Source organism: Xiphophorus maculatus, chromosome 8 (assembly GCF_002775205.1).
Source record: "Xiphophorus maculatus strain JP 163 A chromosome 8, X_maculatus-5.0-male, whole genome shotgun sequence".
In the NCBI taxonomy this organism is placed as follows: Eukaryota; Metazoa; Chordata; class Actinopteri; order Cyprinodontiformes; family Poeciliidae; genus Xiphophorus; species Xiphophorus maculatus.
The window spans coordinates 19063658-19079346 of record NC_036450.1 but is presented as its reverse complement, the minus strand read 5'-3'; the positions used below and the strand labels follow the sequence as shown (position 1 = coordinate 19079346).

At 36.3% G+C, this 15689-nt stretch overlaps 1 protein-coding gene across 1 annotated transcript in view; it reads right to left on the bottom strand.

The window, feature by feature from the left end:
* Nucleotides 1-1955: 1955 nt before the first annotated feature.
* The window catches only part of col27a1 (collagen type XXVII alpha 1 chain), an 80436-nt gene continuing 66702 nt past the window's right edge, over nucleotides 1956-15689 (bottom strand). Inside the window, exons 33-61 of the mRNA XM_023338353.1 lie at nucleotides 14727-14780; nucleotides 13327-13380; nucleotides 13183-13236; nucleotides 13033-13086; nucleotides 12818-12925; nucleotides 12661-12714; nucleotides 12423-12530; nucleotides 12256-12309; nucleotides 11298-11351; nucleotides 11073-11129; nucleotides 10913-10966; nucleotides 10785-10838; nucleotides 10609-10662; nucleotides 10142-10195; nucleotides 8916-9023; nucleotides 8535-8642; nucleotides 8317-8424; nucleotides 8152-8205; nucleotides 7458-7520; nucleotides 7323-7376; nucleotides 7196-7231; nucleotides 7059-7076; nucleotides 6909-6944; nucleotides 6795-6821; nucleotides 6620-6670; nucleotides 6039-6207; nucleotides 5842-5951; nucleotides 5545-5763; nucleotides 1956-5429 (exon numbers count right to left, since the gene is read on the bottom strand). Of these exons, the coding sequence (XP_023194121.1) occupies nucleotides 5283-5429; nucleotides 5545-5763; nucleotides 5842-5951; nucleotides 6039-6207; nucleotides 6620-6670; nucleotides 6795-6821; nucleotides 6909-6944; nucleotides 7059-7076; nucleotides 7196-7231; nucleotides 7323-7376; nucleotides 7458-7520; nucleotides 8152-8205; nucleotides 8317-8424; nucleotides 8535-8642; nucleotides 8916-9023; nucleotides 10142-10195; nucleotides 10609-10662; nucleotides 10785-10838; nucleotides 10913-10966; nucleotides 11073-11129; nucleotides 11298-11351; nucleotides 12256-12309; nucleotides 12423-12530; nucleotides 12661-12714; nucleotides 12818-12925; nucleotides 13033-13086; nucleotides 13183-13236; nucleotides 13327-13380; nucleotides 14727-14780 (2175 nt within the window). The 3' untranslated portion in view covers nucleotides 1956-5282. The remainder of the gene's footprint in view (nucleotides 5430-5544; nucleotides 5764-5841; nucleotides 5952-6038; nucleotides 6208-6619; nucleotides 6671-6794; nucleotides 6822-6908; nucleotides 6945-7058; nucleotides 7077-7195; nucleotides 7232-7322; nucleotides 7377-7457; nucleotides 7521-8151; nucleotides 8206-8316; nucleotides 8425-8534; nucleotides 8643-8915; nucleotides 9024-10141; nucleotides 10196-10608; nucleotides 10663-10784; nucleotides 10839-10912; nucleotides 10967-11072; nucleotides 11130-11297; nucleotides 11352-12255; nucleotides 12310-12422; nucleotides 12531-12660; nucleotides 12715-12817; nucleotides 12926-13032; nucleotides 13087-13182; nucleotides 13237-13326; nucleotides 13381-14726; nucleotides 14781-15689) is intronic.

Sequence of the window (15689 nt, the reverse complement as noted above, 5' to 3'; positions counted from 1 at the left end):
CCGACACATAAAATGTAGCCAAACAGCAGAAATGAGTGCTGTTTGTAAAGTTGGCATGGCAGGGCTAACAGTGCACGGGCTTGTATCTGTGTTCCCCTTCCCTTAAGTAAAAAAAAAAAATCTAAACAGCACCATGCTAAGCTGTGTACGTGTTGACATTGAACTGTTCCTTCAAGATAACTTGTGGTGAGTAGGGTGTGTTACAGCATAATTAACACTTACTCTAGGCAAATGGTAATTATGCTATTTAGTGAAAAGAGTTTACAGCAATGTGTAATCTGGACTCTTTATGACATTCAAAAACAGTTTTGTAAGGACAGTAGTGTAGAGGCAAGGCTAAACACACAGTCTTTCAACTGGTCCAGCTTCAAATGAAAAATATCCAAATATCATTAGCGACACCATGTGGTGTAAAAGTTAACTTCAACCAGTGGTGAAAGTAAGCTGTTAAGGTCGGGTTCTGCGTACCACTAAAAGACTTAGCGAAGACTTAGCGAACATATATATACATATATATACATACATGTATGTACAATCATACATCAGTGATTCTTGAGAAGTGGGACAAAATGGGTTTAAATTTTCCCAATTTTTTTTATTTATTATTCCTCAAGCTTTTGTATACAAATATGACAAATAATGTTTTGGAAATGTAAAGATGCTAAGGTGCAGGCTCTCAGTTGCAACATTTTTTGAAAATTGCATTTTAAAATGGATCTGACCCAGAACTTTGTCATCACCATCTGACAAAATAAAATTTAAAATATTTTTTTAATGACCCTATTAGTGATATTTTTACCCAGTTTGAAAGACAAATGCTTCTCAAGAAAGAAAATAAATATTATTTAAAACAAAAAAAACAACAACATAAAGTCCATCTGACGGGGTTGACTGTGCATGACGGAGTTGACAGAACTGAAGGTGGTGACAAAATAGTGAGTAAAATGAAAAACTTGATACATGTGAAGTAAAGGCATTTATGTAAAATATATTAAAATGAGTTAACTGCACATTTAAGTGAGATTTGTCAACATTATCACTGAAAGAGTCACACTGTCAGCTAAAAACTCTGACAGAGTTGACGAAATGCCAAACTACCAATTTATATGATGTTACTCAGAAGGCCATATTGTAGCTCATCAGGTCCATGACATCTTTACAGTTTACTAAAATTAAGCATTTATTTCGCAAAATTTCATAAGATTTTGTAAATTGTCAGCTATGGTGTTGACACATCATGCTTGTGACGAGTAACTTAGGAATAAAACGGAAGAAAAAACTAAAGAATAACATATGCTAACTAGAGCTGCTTAGCTCTCTTAGCAAAGGAAGAGAAAGGAAGAGGTCATGGGGTCCTCAGAAGTTCTGGTGCCCCCCAATAATGCCTGATTTTTTTAAACATTCTTTTTATGTCTGACGGTGTTGACAAAAACTTGGGACAAATTTCAATTGAGTTGGAAAATATATATAAAATGATTTTTAATTCAATTTATTGAAACTTTTATAATTATTTATTTGAATACTTATACTTAATTGTCATAATATATTATCTTACTATTCCTTTAATTGTTTTAAACTATTATAATGTATTGAGTTCTGCTTCAGGACAAGGGATTTTAAAGACACCCTACACCTAATACAATGTTTAAAATAAAAAATATTCAGCAAACACCAGGAAAACATACATTGTTGTGCTCACATGGCCCAGGTTAGTTTAGTCAGATATTTGAAAAAATTATATTTTGTTTATATTTTATTCAAATTTTGTGCTTTATCCATAGAACTTGTTTTGTCCCTCTTCTCAAGAATCACTGACACACATATGTATGTATGTATGTATGTCTAAATAGAACACATACCATATAGGTATTAACACGTAAGATGACATTATTAAAGTTAAATGTGTTTTAGCAAACTGAATACTTTTAGTGAGGTAAACAGTAAAAATCCACAGACAATTTTAAAGTATTTATTTAACAGACACTGAACAATGACTAAAGAGCGGACAAATAAGAGATGAATGCACCAGAAATGATCTCATTGAAAGTTTGATGGTTTGCTGCATGTATCTTATATTTTCAAACAGGTTTTAATTATGAATGCAATAGAAAATATTTGCTCATGTAAAATTATGAGGTATTCTTAGCTCATTTTCAGGAAAGATTTACAAAAAAAAGTAGAAACCATTTTCACATATTTGCATAATTCCTTAAAACACAAGTTATAGAAGAGCACAGTTCTCATACAGTACATGGTTGATTATCATGGAAGAAATAAAAACAATAAAAAATTTAGAAAAATAAAAGAAATAATATTGCAATAAATTTGTTCTCTGGAGCCCCAAATTTACACATAAAAATCCCATAAACTCCAAGACCAGTTGGGAGCACGGCTATATAACATTGTCAATAAGAGTAGTTTTGCTTTAACTAACAGAAATTTGCGCAATCTGCAACCACATTAACAGCATTAAATAACATTAAATTAGCAAGAGGGGATCCACTGTATACAGCAAGGTTTACAGAATTATACACACTTGATTCCAGCTACAATAATTATTTTTTTCCCTATAAAAACTATCTTCTAGTTGCTAAAAATATTACATACAGCTCAGCGGGGCTTTGTACATATTTTTGGAAATGGTTTAAACCCTGGGATTTATACTGGATATAAACACAGAAATATTTGAGAAATGTATAAAAATGCTTAAATTGAGCTTTTATTTAAAAGTAGAGTGGAAATGAAAAATAATTTGGCAATTATGTCATGATAAATGGGTTCAGGATGTAGCGCAGTGTAATGGAATGGGTAAGTTGTATATAAACTTTTTTACTAAGCAAAGCCTGCATGCACTATATGCATTTGAATAATTTAGCAAAGTGGTGTATAACAGCACTATCACTAGCACCTTTGGAAATGTTCTTAGCACCGGGATAAAAGATGGAGGTTTCCGTTTTGATTCCTGTACCCGCTCTCCATTCTTCTGTGGCTCAGATCTCCTTTATGGACAGCTTCTACCTGTAGTCTTTTTGATTTTAATTGCTCAACTGGTGTTGACTATGTATTCTGTTTTTATTAATTAATGAGGAAGCAAGAACCTGAAGCTGTAATCCACAGTTAGAGAAGATTTATTAAAACACTACTGAGAAGTTAAGCTTCTCTTCCTCTTCCTCAGTCTAAAGCCCTTCCAGTCATCAGTGGCATCTGTTTGTTTTTGGCTTTGGTTTGTGACCACTGTCCTTCTCACAGCAAGAAGAAAATGTAAATCTTCTGTTCAGAGTACATAAATATATGAATTCTGCTTTTGGATAAATTCACCTATGAAATACCATGAAGAGATGAGCACCAAAGGCAAGTAAAATGGCACCCCGTTCGACATAAAAAAAATTATAAGATAAAATCCTTCCATAAACAGCTTAAACCAGACACTTGCATACATTGTAATAAAAGACACAACAATTTTTCTCTTCACTGTCTGTCATAAAATCACGCTGAATGTTTCCTGTTTTAGGGAAGTTACCAAAATTATTAATATATGCTAAATATCAGAATCATCAGAAAGAGAAAAAAACAATGCTGTACTTTTTATATGTACTTTCTTTGTGTCTGATAGATTTGTCATTTAAACTCCATGACTGTGGTAAATATTAATTCCCAAGATTTCTATGGGCCTGAGATTGGGGCTCTGCCAATCATTGTCCATGTGGAACACTGCAGACAAGCTTTAACGTCCTGGATAATGTTTTGAGATGCTTCAATATTTAACAATATTTCAACATAATGTTTCTGTCCTCATCATGGCATCTATTTTGTGAAGTGCAGAACACCCTCCTGCAACAAAACACCCACACATTATTAGTATGGTGCCAACCCAATGCTTCATGTGTGGAGTGGTGTTCTCAGTCTCGCAAATGTCCTTCTTTTTCACCAAAAGTTGTCCTTGAGTGTATTTGCAAACTGTAATCCAACTTTTTATGTTGCTTTTGCCATGATGACTTCTTCCTTGGAGAGTGGCCTTTCAGCACATATCAGCACAGGACTCATTTCACAGTGGATAACGAATCCCTCTCTCCAGCCTTACACTTCTGTTTTGGGGGTGATACACACATTAGCACCAAAACTTGTTCATCTCATGGATCCATAACCTGCCTCTTTATCTAACAGTATGGCTGAATATCCTCATGGTGTTTGTATTTGTATGTAATAGTTTGAAGAGGTGAATGTGACAGATTCAGGAATCTGGGAATTGTTACCCAAGGATAAATCAGACTTGTGAAACACAATTTTCTGTGTTTCTCTATCTTAACAGAGTTCTTTTTCGTTACAAGGAAGCAGTACCTTTAAGGTATTGATTTACAGTAAAGCAACAGTCATGTTCCTCATTCAACTAAAACATTGTGAATTGACCTACCAGAAGCTTGCAAAAATGACATAATAATTTGGACTTTACTCATCTACTTAAAGCCACAGTAATCCTATAGTGCATGTAAGCCTCTGAATTTGAACAGCATTTAAAAAAATCTGTAAAAAAGGTCTTACTATTCTGGCATTTAGCAAATCCAAATAACACAGCTAAAACAAGAGAAGCGTAGTCTAATATGATGTCAGACATTGTGGAGAGAAAGCTTATGTGCCTTTTTGCACAGTGTACTTTAGCATCTGGTTTTAAGCTCTATGTTCCAAAATATATATTTTTTACTTTTATCTATTGCACTTAAAGATTATTAATTTACAAAAGATATACATGTATAAAGTCAATAATAGAGCATATATATATATGTATATATATATATCTATATTTACAAAATCCCAATTACTATAGGTGCTATGACAAAATCTGAATATTACACAAAGTATACAGACTGTATACAGTTGTGGAAATAAGTTACTTCAAATATTCACTGCTGAACTTGGCCTCCTTTCACTTAAAATGTCCTGGAGACATTGCGTGGTATTTTATCCTTTAACATGGAGATCCTCCCGAAGGAGCTTGAGGAAGAATTTGTTGGTCTGAGAAGCCAGTAGTGCAAGAACTCCCCTGCTCCTGTAACCCCGCCGCCTTGCTCTCTGTTTCCTCCTTTTTTCTCTGCTTGCAGTCCACTAGGAGTTTGGTTGTGAAGCAGTGTCTGTTTTGGGCAGGGGGGAAGGCAGTGAGTTTTTCCTCACTTGGACAATGTTTGGCCACGATTACATGACCTTTCTGGTCTCCGTGCCTGCATGAAGATGATTTGCAGGGGGAGGTTGTCTATCCCTTTGTGCTCAGAAGACCGACGCTGTGGCCCTCAAAGAAAGCAAACCGGACCGATCTCCAGGTGGTAATGTGACGCAGAATTTGTTTTTGGGAGGTTGTAGATGTCGATCACGGGGAGCAGGGTGGGATCCAGGGAATGGAACACAAACTGGGTCTGGTGCCAGCGCCCATCATTTATCTAAAAACACAATAACAACAATAAATAAATAAATTTTAGTCATCAGATTTGAAGATGGTGTGAGAGCATGAGGTCTGAGGCGCTTTACACCAGATTACAACATCTTAAATCCTACCCAGCAGGAGTCCTCCAAAACATCTGGCTCGAGCTCCCCTCCCACTTCAAACACTTCTCCGGTCCAGGCCTTGAATTTCACAGACCGATGGTCAGGGAGCTGATCCTCAGCTGACCTCCAAACTGAGATGTTCAGACAGTGGATGGTGATGTGCTGAATAGCCTCTGAGCTCAGGAGGTGCAGGAAGTTCATTTGGACACGACCAACCTCGATTGACGGCTGTAGAAGAAAAGAGATCAATGCAACACTGCCCATTTGTGTAAATATTCATTAAACCTTCAGTTGCATCTTGTATACCTTGGAAACTGTTATTGGTTTAAGGCAAGTTTGTCCACCACCAGTAAAGCTGCAGGAGACTTCTATTGTATCAGATGAGCAACCAAGATTGGGATCTATCCAATAAGTGCCTGAGAAAAAAAACACAAATTTGGTTTCAAAACTATCCAAGCGATTAAACACTCACTCTATCTAGCGTAACAAGTATCCCGTCTCACCGTCATTTAACTTCTGTTCACAACTGTGAAGGTCCCTGCAGATACGAGCGGGATTGTCCCGAGTGCCCAATGGGTTCTTCAGGCTCTGGATCAAGTTACTGAGGTAGTGGAGGGTCTTGAAGATCTCCGCTCCCTGGTCGAGCATCGGCAGGTCCATTGCTGGTCTATGCTGGAGGACAGATGAAAAGAATCAAAGATTTACATTTTCTTAAATATGCACTCGCTGCTAGCCATGCTGATAGCTAACATAATATGCTAAAGATAATTTAAATACGTTTGCTTTACATTTACTGCCTTGACAATGTATTTTATTGTAATGTAGTTTCAGCTAGGTGGCCTGTTAAATATGGTCTTAAAAGTCCAACTAGGGACAAAAGTCGAAAAGCTACTGTAATAGCGTTAAGGCAACCAAAAAGGTTTTAAATATTGTTCTTTTATCCATGTTGATGGTTTTAAAGCAAAATTGCAAATTGCTAAAATTGGAATCAACACGTCAAAGCATTATAAAACCTTATGATTGGAAATCAACTACTAAAATCTAATCGGTGCACAAAATAGCAGAAATATCAAATCTGACCAACCTCAGTCCTGACAGGATTGGGTGAATCAACAATCACAAGGCCATCTTCTTTCTGCAGAGCAGAAGTCTCACATTAATTCATTTCATCAGTTTCAGTGCCATCTTTCGGAAATTATGTTTTAGTAAATCCCTTTTTACGACTTGTAAACCTGAAGAAATAGCATTAAGGTACTTACAAATGAAAGAGGGATTCCAGGAGGGCCCTACAGAGAGGAAAAGAAGTTACTTAGACAATGAGTTTTCAGTAGCAGAAATGAAATTTGGTATTATTTATTAAAGTTGAAACCTACTGGAGGTCCAGGACGTCCACGAGGTCCAGGTGATCCCTAATAAATAAAAACGAACATCCAGAGGAAACTTGTAAACTGGTATGACATATGGGAACACTAAAATACCTATTTTTAATATTTGAAGGAAAGAAAGTTAATATAAAGACATACCCTAGGACCTTGAAATCCCTGTTTTGAGAAAATAAAGACATGTATTTAGCCTGGGAATGAGCCATAGTTTTGTTTTCATATGGTGCATAATGTTGACAGTATGTAAAATAGACCAGAAACAAGTCGGAAATACTTACATTCTCTCCACGGTTGCCTTTTTGTCCTCTAGGACCCTGTTAGAAGACATTCACAGACTAGTCAATACTATAGGCGAGAAAATGAAAGACGAGAAAAGTTAAGAGAAATTTAAGGTATACTACATACTGCACTTCCACTGGGACCAATAATTCCAACAGGGCCGACAACTCCTCTCCCACCCTGCATGAAAACAACACAAGAGGATAAAATGGAACGGACTGCAGAGCATTGGAAAACTCAATAGATTATTAAGCCATGTACCATTGCACCCTGTGGCCCCTTCGGCCCCCGTATGCCCTTTGGTCCAAAGTCTCCTGGAGGACCCTACAATAGAAGCACACATCTATAAATTCACAGGACTTAATTTAAATTTTTCTCAAACAAAATATGTCATTTAATTTGCATAATGGATAAATCTTTATTGCTTTGTTTTTTTTTTTAAAGAATATTGTAATGACAACAAAAAAAAAATCCATACTTTTCCATACTTTGGATTCTTTTAAATCCATACTTTTCCAGGCTTAAATTCATATAGTTCTATATTAGCACCATCATTTTAACCTTAAACATGGGTGGATGACTGGAAATATAGTTGGATTCATGGAGAGATGGATAAACAACGGATAGATGGATAGTAAGACAAGTGAATGGATTGTGAGATAGAGGGATGGACAAAAGGACGAATGATGGATGGATGGACATTAAATTAATTTAAGATTTCATATTAACAATCCATGTATGAATTCGATTTGTGACATACAGTAAAATCTATATGTTTCTGATGAGATTTTATTTTCCATAAAGAAGATCTGTCATTTTATATATATATTTATACTCTGTAAATACATATAAATTCCCTACACTGGTCGTGTTCTAACAACTCTAAATTCTTCATACATTTTGACGATACAATGTTTGATTCAATTTGTGAGTTGCTATTTTGAAATGACCTCACCTTTGGTCCAAAAACTCCAAGAACTCCTGGAAAACCTTGCTCTCCTGCGTCACCCTATTGAAAAAAAATAATCAAGTTCAAAAATGAAGAAAAACGTGGCATCTAAAATAAACTGAATTGATTGATTTACAGTATTCATAATGACAAAGTCTGAGTAACACCCACAGGCTGTCCTTTAGGTCCTCTGTCTCCCTGTGGCCCCTGTTGTCCCATTCCACCTTTGAAACCCCTTTTTCCTGAAGGTCCACTCTGGCCTCGAAGACCTTGCTCCCCCTGAGTGGACGGATAAACAGTTACATTATCGGTGAAGACATGACCAATAATAAGTCAATGCAATGACAACCAAGGAGCTATAGTTGTTCCCATTTATTTTTTCCTTTCACCTTTGGTCCTACGCCTCCCTGATCTCCGGGGAGTCCAGGAACGCCAGTTTTGCCGTGTCCACCAGATTTACCAGAAAGGCCTACCACCCCATCATCACCGTGCTCTCCCTATTCACAAATAGAGAAAGTTAATGATCGGTTCATAGCACCAGCATTTAAAATATCCAATCACCTTGAACCAGTGCACGATGTTGGGTATGTTTCAAGAGTTGCAGATATACAGAATAGAGTGAAAATGTGACAGGAACAACGATAAATATGGCAAATTGTTTGCGTAGAATATTACAATAATTTTATACAATAACTACATATAATCAGTCCAGAAAGTCAATAGCTGTGTGAATGAAAACGTTTATGAAACGAGTTGTAAAGAAGTCTCACCGGCATGCCTTTGCTTCCATCTTTTCCCGTGGTTCCATCCTCCCCAGGTACTCCCTCACGCCCCTCTGGACCCACCACACCTCTGGGACCAGGAGGACCACCCCCACCCTGAGGAGAATGAAGGCGTTACGACCAGAATGAGCTACATACTTCACAGTGATGCAGTGCCTTACAAAAGTGTTTATATACCCGAGTCCTACATTTTGTTATTTTACTTCTCTTTCTTACGGATTCCTTGTAAACATGACTAATCAGGTGACTTCTGAAGTTCATTGGTTACATTGGATTTTATTTGCAGGTGTCAGAATAAATGAAGGAGGTAAAGACAAGTGGATGTTGCACTTTTCAGGTTTTTCATTTTTAAAACATGTTTAGAAATGCGTAATTTTGCCTCTGCAATTATGCAAAATATGATGTTAAAATATTATATTAAAATAAATTGGAAAAAAAAAGACGACATAGAGATTTACTTTTGTAAAATAAATGTTAAAAATTTCAAGAGATGGCAATACTTCTTGTACAAAAAAACCCCACAAGTTCTTTGAGACACACATTAGCTTAATGCTTTAGCTGCCCATATACAATATTTGTGTCCAAACATTTTTCTACAGATTTTTCCAGTTTGAAGTACTTCAGGCTCACAAAAAATAATTTAAAAGAAGTTTTCCTTAAAACACAAAAATTAGCAATTTTTAAAATTGTTTTACCTACTTCAACTAAACACATAATGTTTCACTGAAATTAACAAAGTGGGTTTGTTTTTGTAGGAAAGGGATCAGAGAATAGATCCAAAACATGAAAAAATGTCTCATATGTTCAGCTTATTAAAAGATTACTCCTAAAATGTTTTGGATTTAATGTCTTATTATTTCTTACTCTTGAATTTATCTTTATTTTAGTCTGTGCAAATAAAATGGTTGTGAGTCGCTTGTTGTATTTAGCTAAGCATAGTCCATAATAGTGCCGTAATATGCCTTGAAGTAAAAGTTGTTGGATGTCAATGTTCCTGAAATGACAGCAAGTGATGTCATCAATAAAATATGAATTTTGAATTTGAAATGATGAATTTCTGATGTTGAACTTTATTTTTTTTTATTCTTGGAAAAATGTCTTTCTTTGTTTGGAAGAACTTGTATCAGTGAAAATCCCAACCTAAAAAAGCTGGCTACAGTCATTAGCTGTAGAAAATTTGAACAGCTTTGTCCTACAAGAAGTCAATGACATACCTCAGTTCCTCTAGCTCCTTTTTGTCCAGGTTGTCCTTTTTTGCCTTTTTCACCCTGGATGAAGAAAAAAAAACATTTTTAAAATGTGGAATACTTAAATAGTCTTCACTTCTAAATTGTTTTTATTTTTATGAGTGAATCAACATTTTACTTGTTCTTTCTGCCCTCAAGTTTCTAGTTTTGTCAAAGGCCTGTTTTATGGTCTTTTCTTTCTCTTTTTTTTCCTCCTTTAACTTGAAACAGATTTAGAAACTTTCAGTTCAACGTAGTTTAGTAGTACAATGTAAACTACATTGTGTGATGTGGTGACTTCACATCTGTTGTCAAATTATTGCCCCAAACCCCCATTGAACAATGTTTATTTTAATACTATGCTTTTTGATTCACATCCACCAAGTATCAGTTTTTGATTTTGAATTTCTGCAGAGATTTTTCTTTACAGATATCACATTTCTTTACATCCTTACTTGGTCTCCTTTGGCCCCTTTAGGTCCTTTGAATCCACGAGGCCCGGGATGACCCTGCAATAAAAAAATATGTATTTTTCGTAAATGAAAGCATACCAAGAAAACCTGCATGAATAGATGTGGTGTTTGTTTTGCATAAGCTCTGCTCTGCGCGACATTCAAGTTAGGTCACTCACTGGTTGTCCAGGAGCTCCAGGTCTGCCTCGTTCTCCATCCAAACCAATTTGACCCTTAAGAACATAACATTAAAACTCTTCATCAAAACATCTAAATAACTTGTTTTGAAATAATCTGTCGTTCTTACTTTGTACCCTGGGTCTCCTGATTCACCCCTCTCTCCTCTATCACCTGGAGGTCCCTGATAACACAGAAAATACATATATAAACAAAAGATTTTCTGATTCAATTGAATTTGTAGAAGAACAGCCAATAGAAATATAAAGAATCAGTCATACAGGCCTTACCATGAGACCCGGAGGACCAGGAGGACCTTCCTGCTTCCCGTCATCACCCTGCTCACCCTGAATAGAAACAATTTAAAAGTTGTAAAATCAAACTGGGATGCCTTTGAGACTCTAACTTCTACATCAGGACAAGTTCGGTTAATGCTGAAGTCAGACTGAGCAATTTGTACTTATTACACAGAAAAATTGGAGATCAACATTGTACATAAAGTGAATGAGGTGTACCTTTTCACCTTTTGGTCCTGGACTCCCCATGGGGCCCTGTGGTCCCACATGGCCCTGTGGGAAAGTGACAACAAAAAGTAATGAAATACTACAGTCCCTTATCAAACGATCCACAATCTTCATGCAGTTTATGTACATCTGAACTCTTTATAGAACCAACCTCAACTGCAATTGCAGCAGGAGAATTTGATGGGACCATCATAAGACATGTATATGTCTGGATCTAAACAGTTCCTTTTTAGTTATATGTGTCTGTTTAGGGTTGTTGTCCTGTTGGAAGGTAAACTTTCATCCCAGACTAAAGATTTTTGCAGAAAGGTTTTCTTTCATCGTTTTCCTGTATTCAGCGCCATCTATCCTTCTACTAGCTCAGATCTACTACTCCCCAGAGCATGACTTTGGCACTACAGTAGGGATATCGTTTTATGTTTTGCAAGAGTTCAATTTTCATTTCATGTGACTAGAAGAACTTCCTTTACATATTTGCTGTGTTGCCTTCATGACTTGTAATGGACTCTTTATGTTTTCTTCCCCACAATAACCTTATCTTTGCAACTTTTCTATAAGAAGAACCGATTCTTCTCTACCCAACATAGCTAAGTAGAAGATAACCTCTAGGTTAACCATGCAATCTCTTAACCTAAGTTAATCTTTAGCTAGGTTAACCTAGGAAACCTCTAGCTAGAGTAGAATCAATAGAGAGGCCTGGCTAATCTCTAGGTTAACCTTTAGCTACGTCTTCATAAAACAGCCTTCAGTTGCTGCAGCAGATTTTAGTTTGGGGTATCTCAAAATTATGCTTGTGACAAATTGTGAAAACCATTAATCAATTTCCTTCCACTTTGTGTTGGTCCATCACATAAAATGCCAATAGAATATAATGAGGTTTGTAGTTATAACATGACAGAATTCAAGTTTAATGAATATGTTTGAATATTATGCTAATAATTTCTCTAACCTCATAGCCTAGAAGACCAATTTCACCTTGTTGACCCATTCGGCCCGGAGCTCCCTGTGGCAAGCAAATATGCAGTTAATCACACCATCCATTATGACATCTCAAATGTATTCAGTTTAAGTAATGGCTGCTTTAAGTGTGTCTTCATCATTACTGTTCTACTTTACCACATGTCCTATAGTCCCTCTGGAACCCTTCGGCCCTACAAATCCTGGCGGTCCAGTCTCTCCCACTGTTCCAGTTTCTCCAAGGTGACCCAGCTGACCCTTAGCCCCCTAGACATGCATAAAGCATGATAATTAACTCCAAGGTTTTGAAGCAGATGTTGTCGGTCCCTCTTTTTTTTAATATATATATATATATTTGTTGTTACTAAGTGATTTTTAAGCAATTTTATGTTTGTACCTTTAGGCCTGGTTTGCCTCGTTCACCAATTTTACCGGGCTTTCCTTCTGAACCCTTAAGTAAAAACAGTAAAGAAATGAATTGATAAAGCTCAAATGGATGCTTTATGGTGAAGGTAGTGAATTGTGCATGAATTTCAAGCAGATGTATGACTTACCCGGAAGCCAGTGAGTCCAGGACTACCAGGTGGACCTTCCTTTCCCTTAAGTCCAGTTTCACCTTTTTCACCTTTGTCACCCTCCTGACCCATGTCGCCTTTTTCACCCTGATCACATAAATACAAGTGGCTATTTGAATTTTGGCTGATTCTTTAATGTATTTTCTCAATAACATAATTATGCAGCATTAAGTATTGTGTGCAATTATGTTTACCTTTGCTCCATCAGGACCAGCTGGACCAGCTTCTCCCTCCAGGCCTGGCTCTCCCTGCACACATAAATACATACAAAACTCCAAAGTGAACCAACTCTCCAGCTTTTCAGTAAACCAAGTGGTTTCATAACTCAGTTCAGACAATCTCACCCTCTGTCCTATGAGTCCTTGCTCTCCGATGTTCCCTGATGGTCCAAGCCCCCCCTGAGACCCAGAAACAGCAAATTTTTAGTGTTGATAAAAATAACCTATACGAAACATTTGGGCATAATTACGATGGTTTAGTTTGCTTGCCTTCTCCCCAGGTTCGCCTGGAAGTCCTGGTTCACCCTCTTTGCCATCAGGACCCTAGAAAAGTGTCCATAGTAAAATTATATACCTGATTTAAAATGTTAAGATAGTTTCACTGCATGAAAACAATACATCAATGTTCCATTATTTACTATCTTAACTGTAGTCAAAATGAAAAAGGATGCATGTCAGCTGCAGTTAATTAGTCTAATAGGGTAGATTGCTGATATAATTTTATTAATCCAGCGAAAGAAGCTAAGAATCACATATTTATATTTTACTTGTAATAAAAATGGATGTAAATATATGTATCTGTGCAACTCCTTGAATAAGTTTGTAGACCTCTTAAACATTTTCCAATTTTGTCCTCTCACAAACATTAATGCATAGATTGAGATAGTATGTGACAGACCAACACAACATTGTGGAAAAAAAGTTTTCATAGTTTACAATTTTTGTTGTATTTACAGATCAAATCAGATAGTTATGGAGTATTCAGCCCTTTTTGCTTTGATACCACTTTTAAAAGTGTAACTTAAAAGTCAGAGACAGTTTTTTGACAAATTCAAAGCAGAGTTAAATGATTAAACAATATCCAAAGTTTTGCCCATGACATGAAGCACTGTTCAACTCATCATCTGACCTTGTTAAGAGCATGAAATACCTGAAAACCTACCAAAACACCTAAACTGACAGGCTGGGGAAGAGGCAAATAAATCAAACACAGAAGAGGCCCGTGGTAATTATCTGCAAATTTTCACAGATCAGGTGAAAGAATCTCTTGACAAGACAGATATTAATCATTCTACAAATCTAGCCACTATGGTGAAGTGGCAATAAGAAAGCAAGTGTTTGAAGAAAGCTGTGGAAAATCCTGCCTCCAATTTGTTGTAAGTTGGTGTGCCCATCATCCTGAACAACCCCGTAATGAAACACGATGATTGCAGCATCATGTTGTGGGAATGCTTTTCTTCAGCAATGATGGGGAACATGGTCAGAGATCATGAGAACAAGAATGGAACTAACTCAACGGCTAATTCTAGAAAGAAACCTGTTAAGATGCAAAAGACTTTGGACTTTGGTGGAGATGCACCTTCCAGACATACAACATTCCTGAACATACACCTAGCTAAAGGTTACAGCCTCTTATTGAGAAGCTGAGGCAAGACTTTAAAATAGATTTTCCATCTGACTGATCTTGCAGCTGCAATTAAGAGAAAAAAGTGCTTTTACAAATTATTGACACATAGGTATGGTATACGCATTTCAGATTTTATTCGGAAACACATGTGTGCTCAATTATGTGTTGGTCTGCTACATTGAAGCTCAAGAAAACACATTGACACTTATGGATGGAATGTGAAAAGTTGAATAGCTTTGCAAGGTGTTGTATATTTGCTTACCTTTGGACCAATTTCTCCTAACAATCCAACAGTCCCAGGTGGTCCGGGGGGTCCCTGCAGAAAATAACATGGTAGCTTGAATGGTCTTTTCATTAAAGAAATCAGATCTAGTACTATTTGTACAAAAAACAACAACATAAATAAAAAAACAAGCAGAAAATGTATGGATTAAACCTATTTGATAACCTAACCAACATAATAAGCAACTTTTTTATGTTGTTTCATCATAAAATACAATCTCTAAGTGTAAGCTTGTCATGTCTATGATAGTTGATCTATTATAAAAAATTGCTGACTATAGGGGGAAATAGACATCATAACTCCCCAGCTGATGTATAAAAATCCAAATAATGAAGATTCACTCAAATTTCCCACATATTCATTCATTTATATTTCAGAAAACAAAGCTCAGAGAAAGGAAACAGAAAGAAGGAAGGAAGAAAGAAAGAAAAAAAGAAATGAAATGTATGGCAAAATGTATTTCCCAAACAGGAAATCTTTATATATCAGCAATCTATTATTGGTAATCACAGGTCGAAATCAAATGTGCAGTGCTTGCCTGAGATTGAATCTTTAAAAACAGTGTTCTGACCTTACATGACAACAAAGGCTGCAGCAATAATTAAAATATTACAAAAGTTATCAGCACAGAAATTTGGAAAATGAACAAATATGGAGGCAATGTCTACTAAAGCTATATTTCCAAAGCTCTTGTTACCTGGAATTTATGCTAAAACCTACAACAAAAAAAGAAAAATGAGACAACTTTGTGACAGCTTCAGTGGGAATGTCACATAGAAACACATAAATGAGTAATATAATGTTTTAATGTTCATTTCTGTGTTTCACCAGTTCTGATTTACTTCAGATTGAGGGACAGGAGAATTAAACTAACGTTCTATTTCTTGAAAGAGATCAAGACATGTTTGATGAGCTGGACTGATAATACCACAAAGAGGTTGA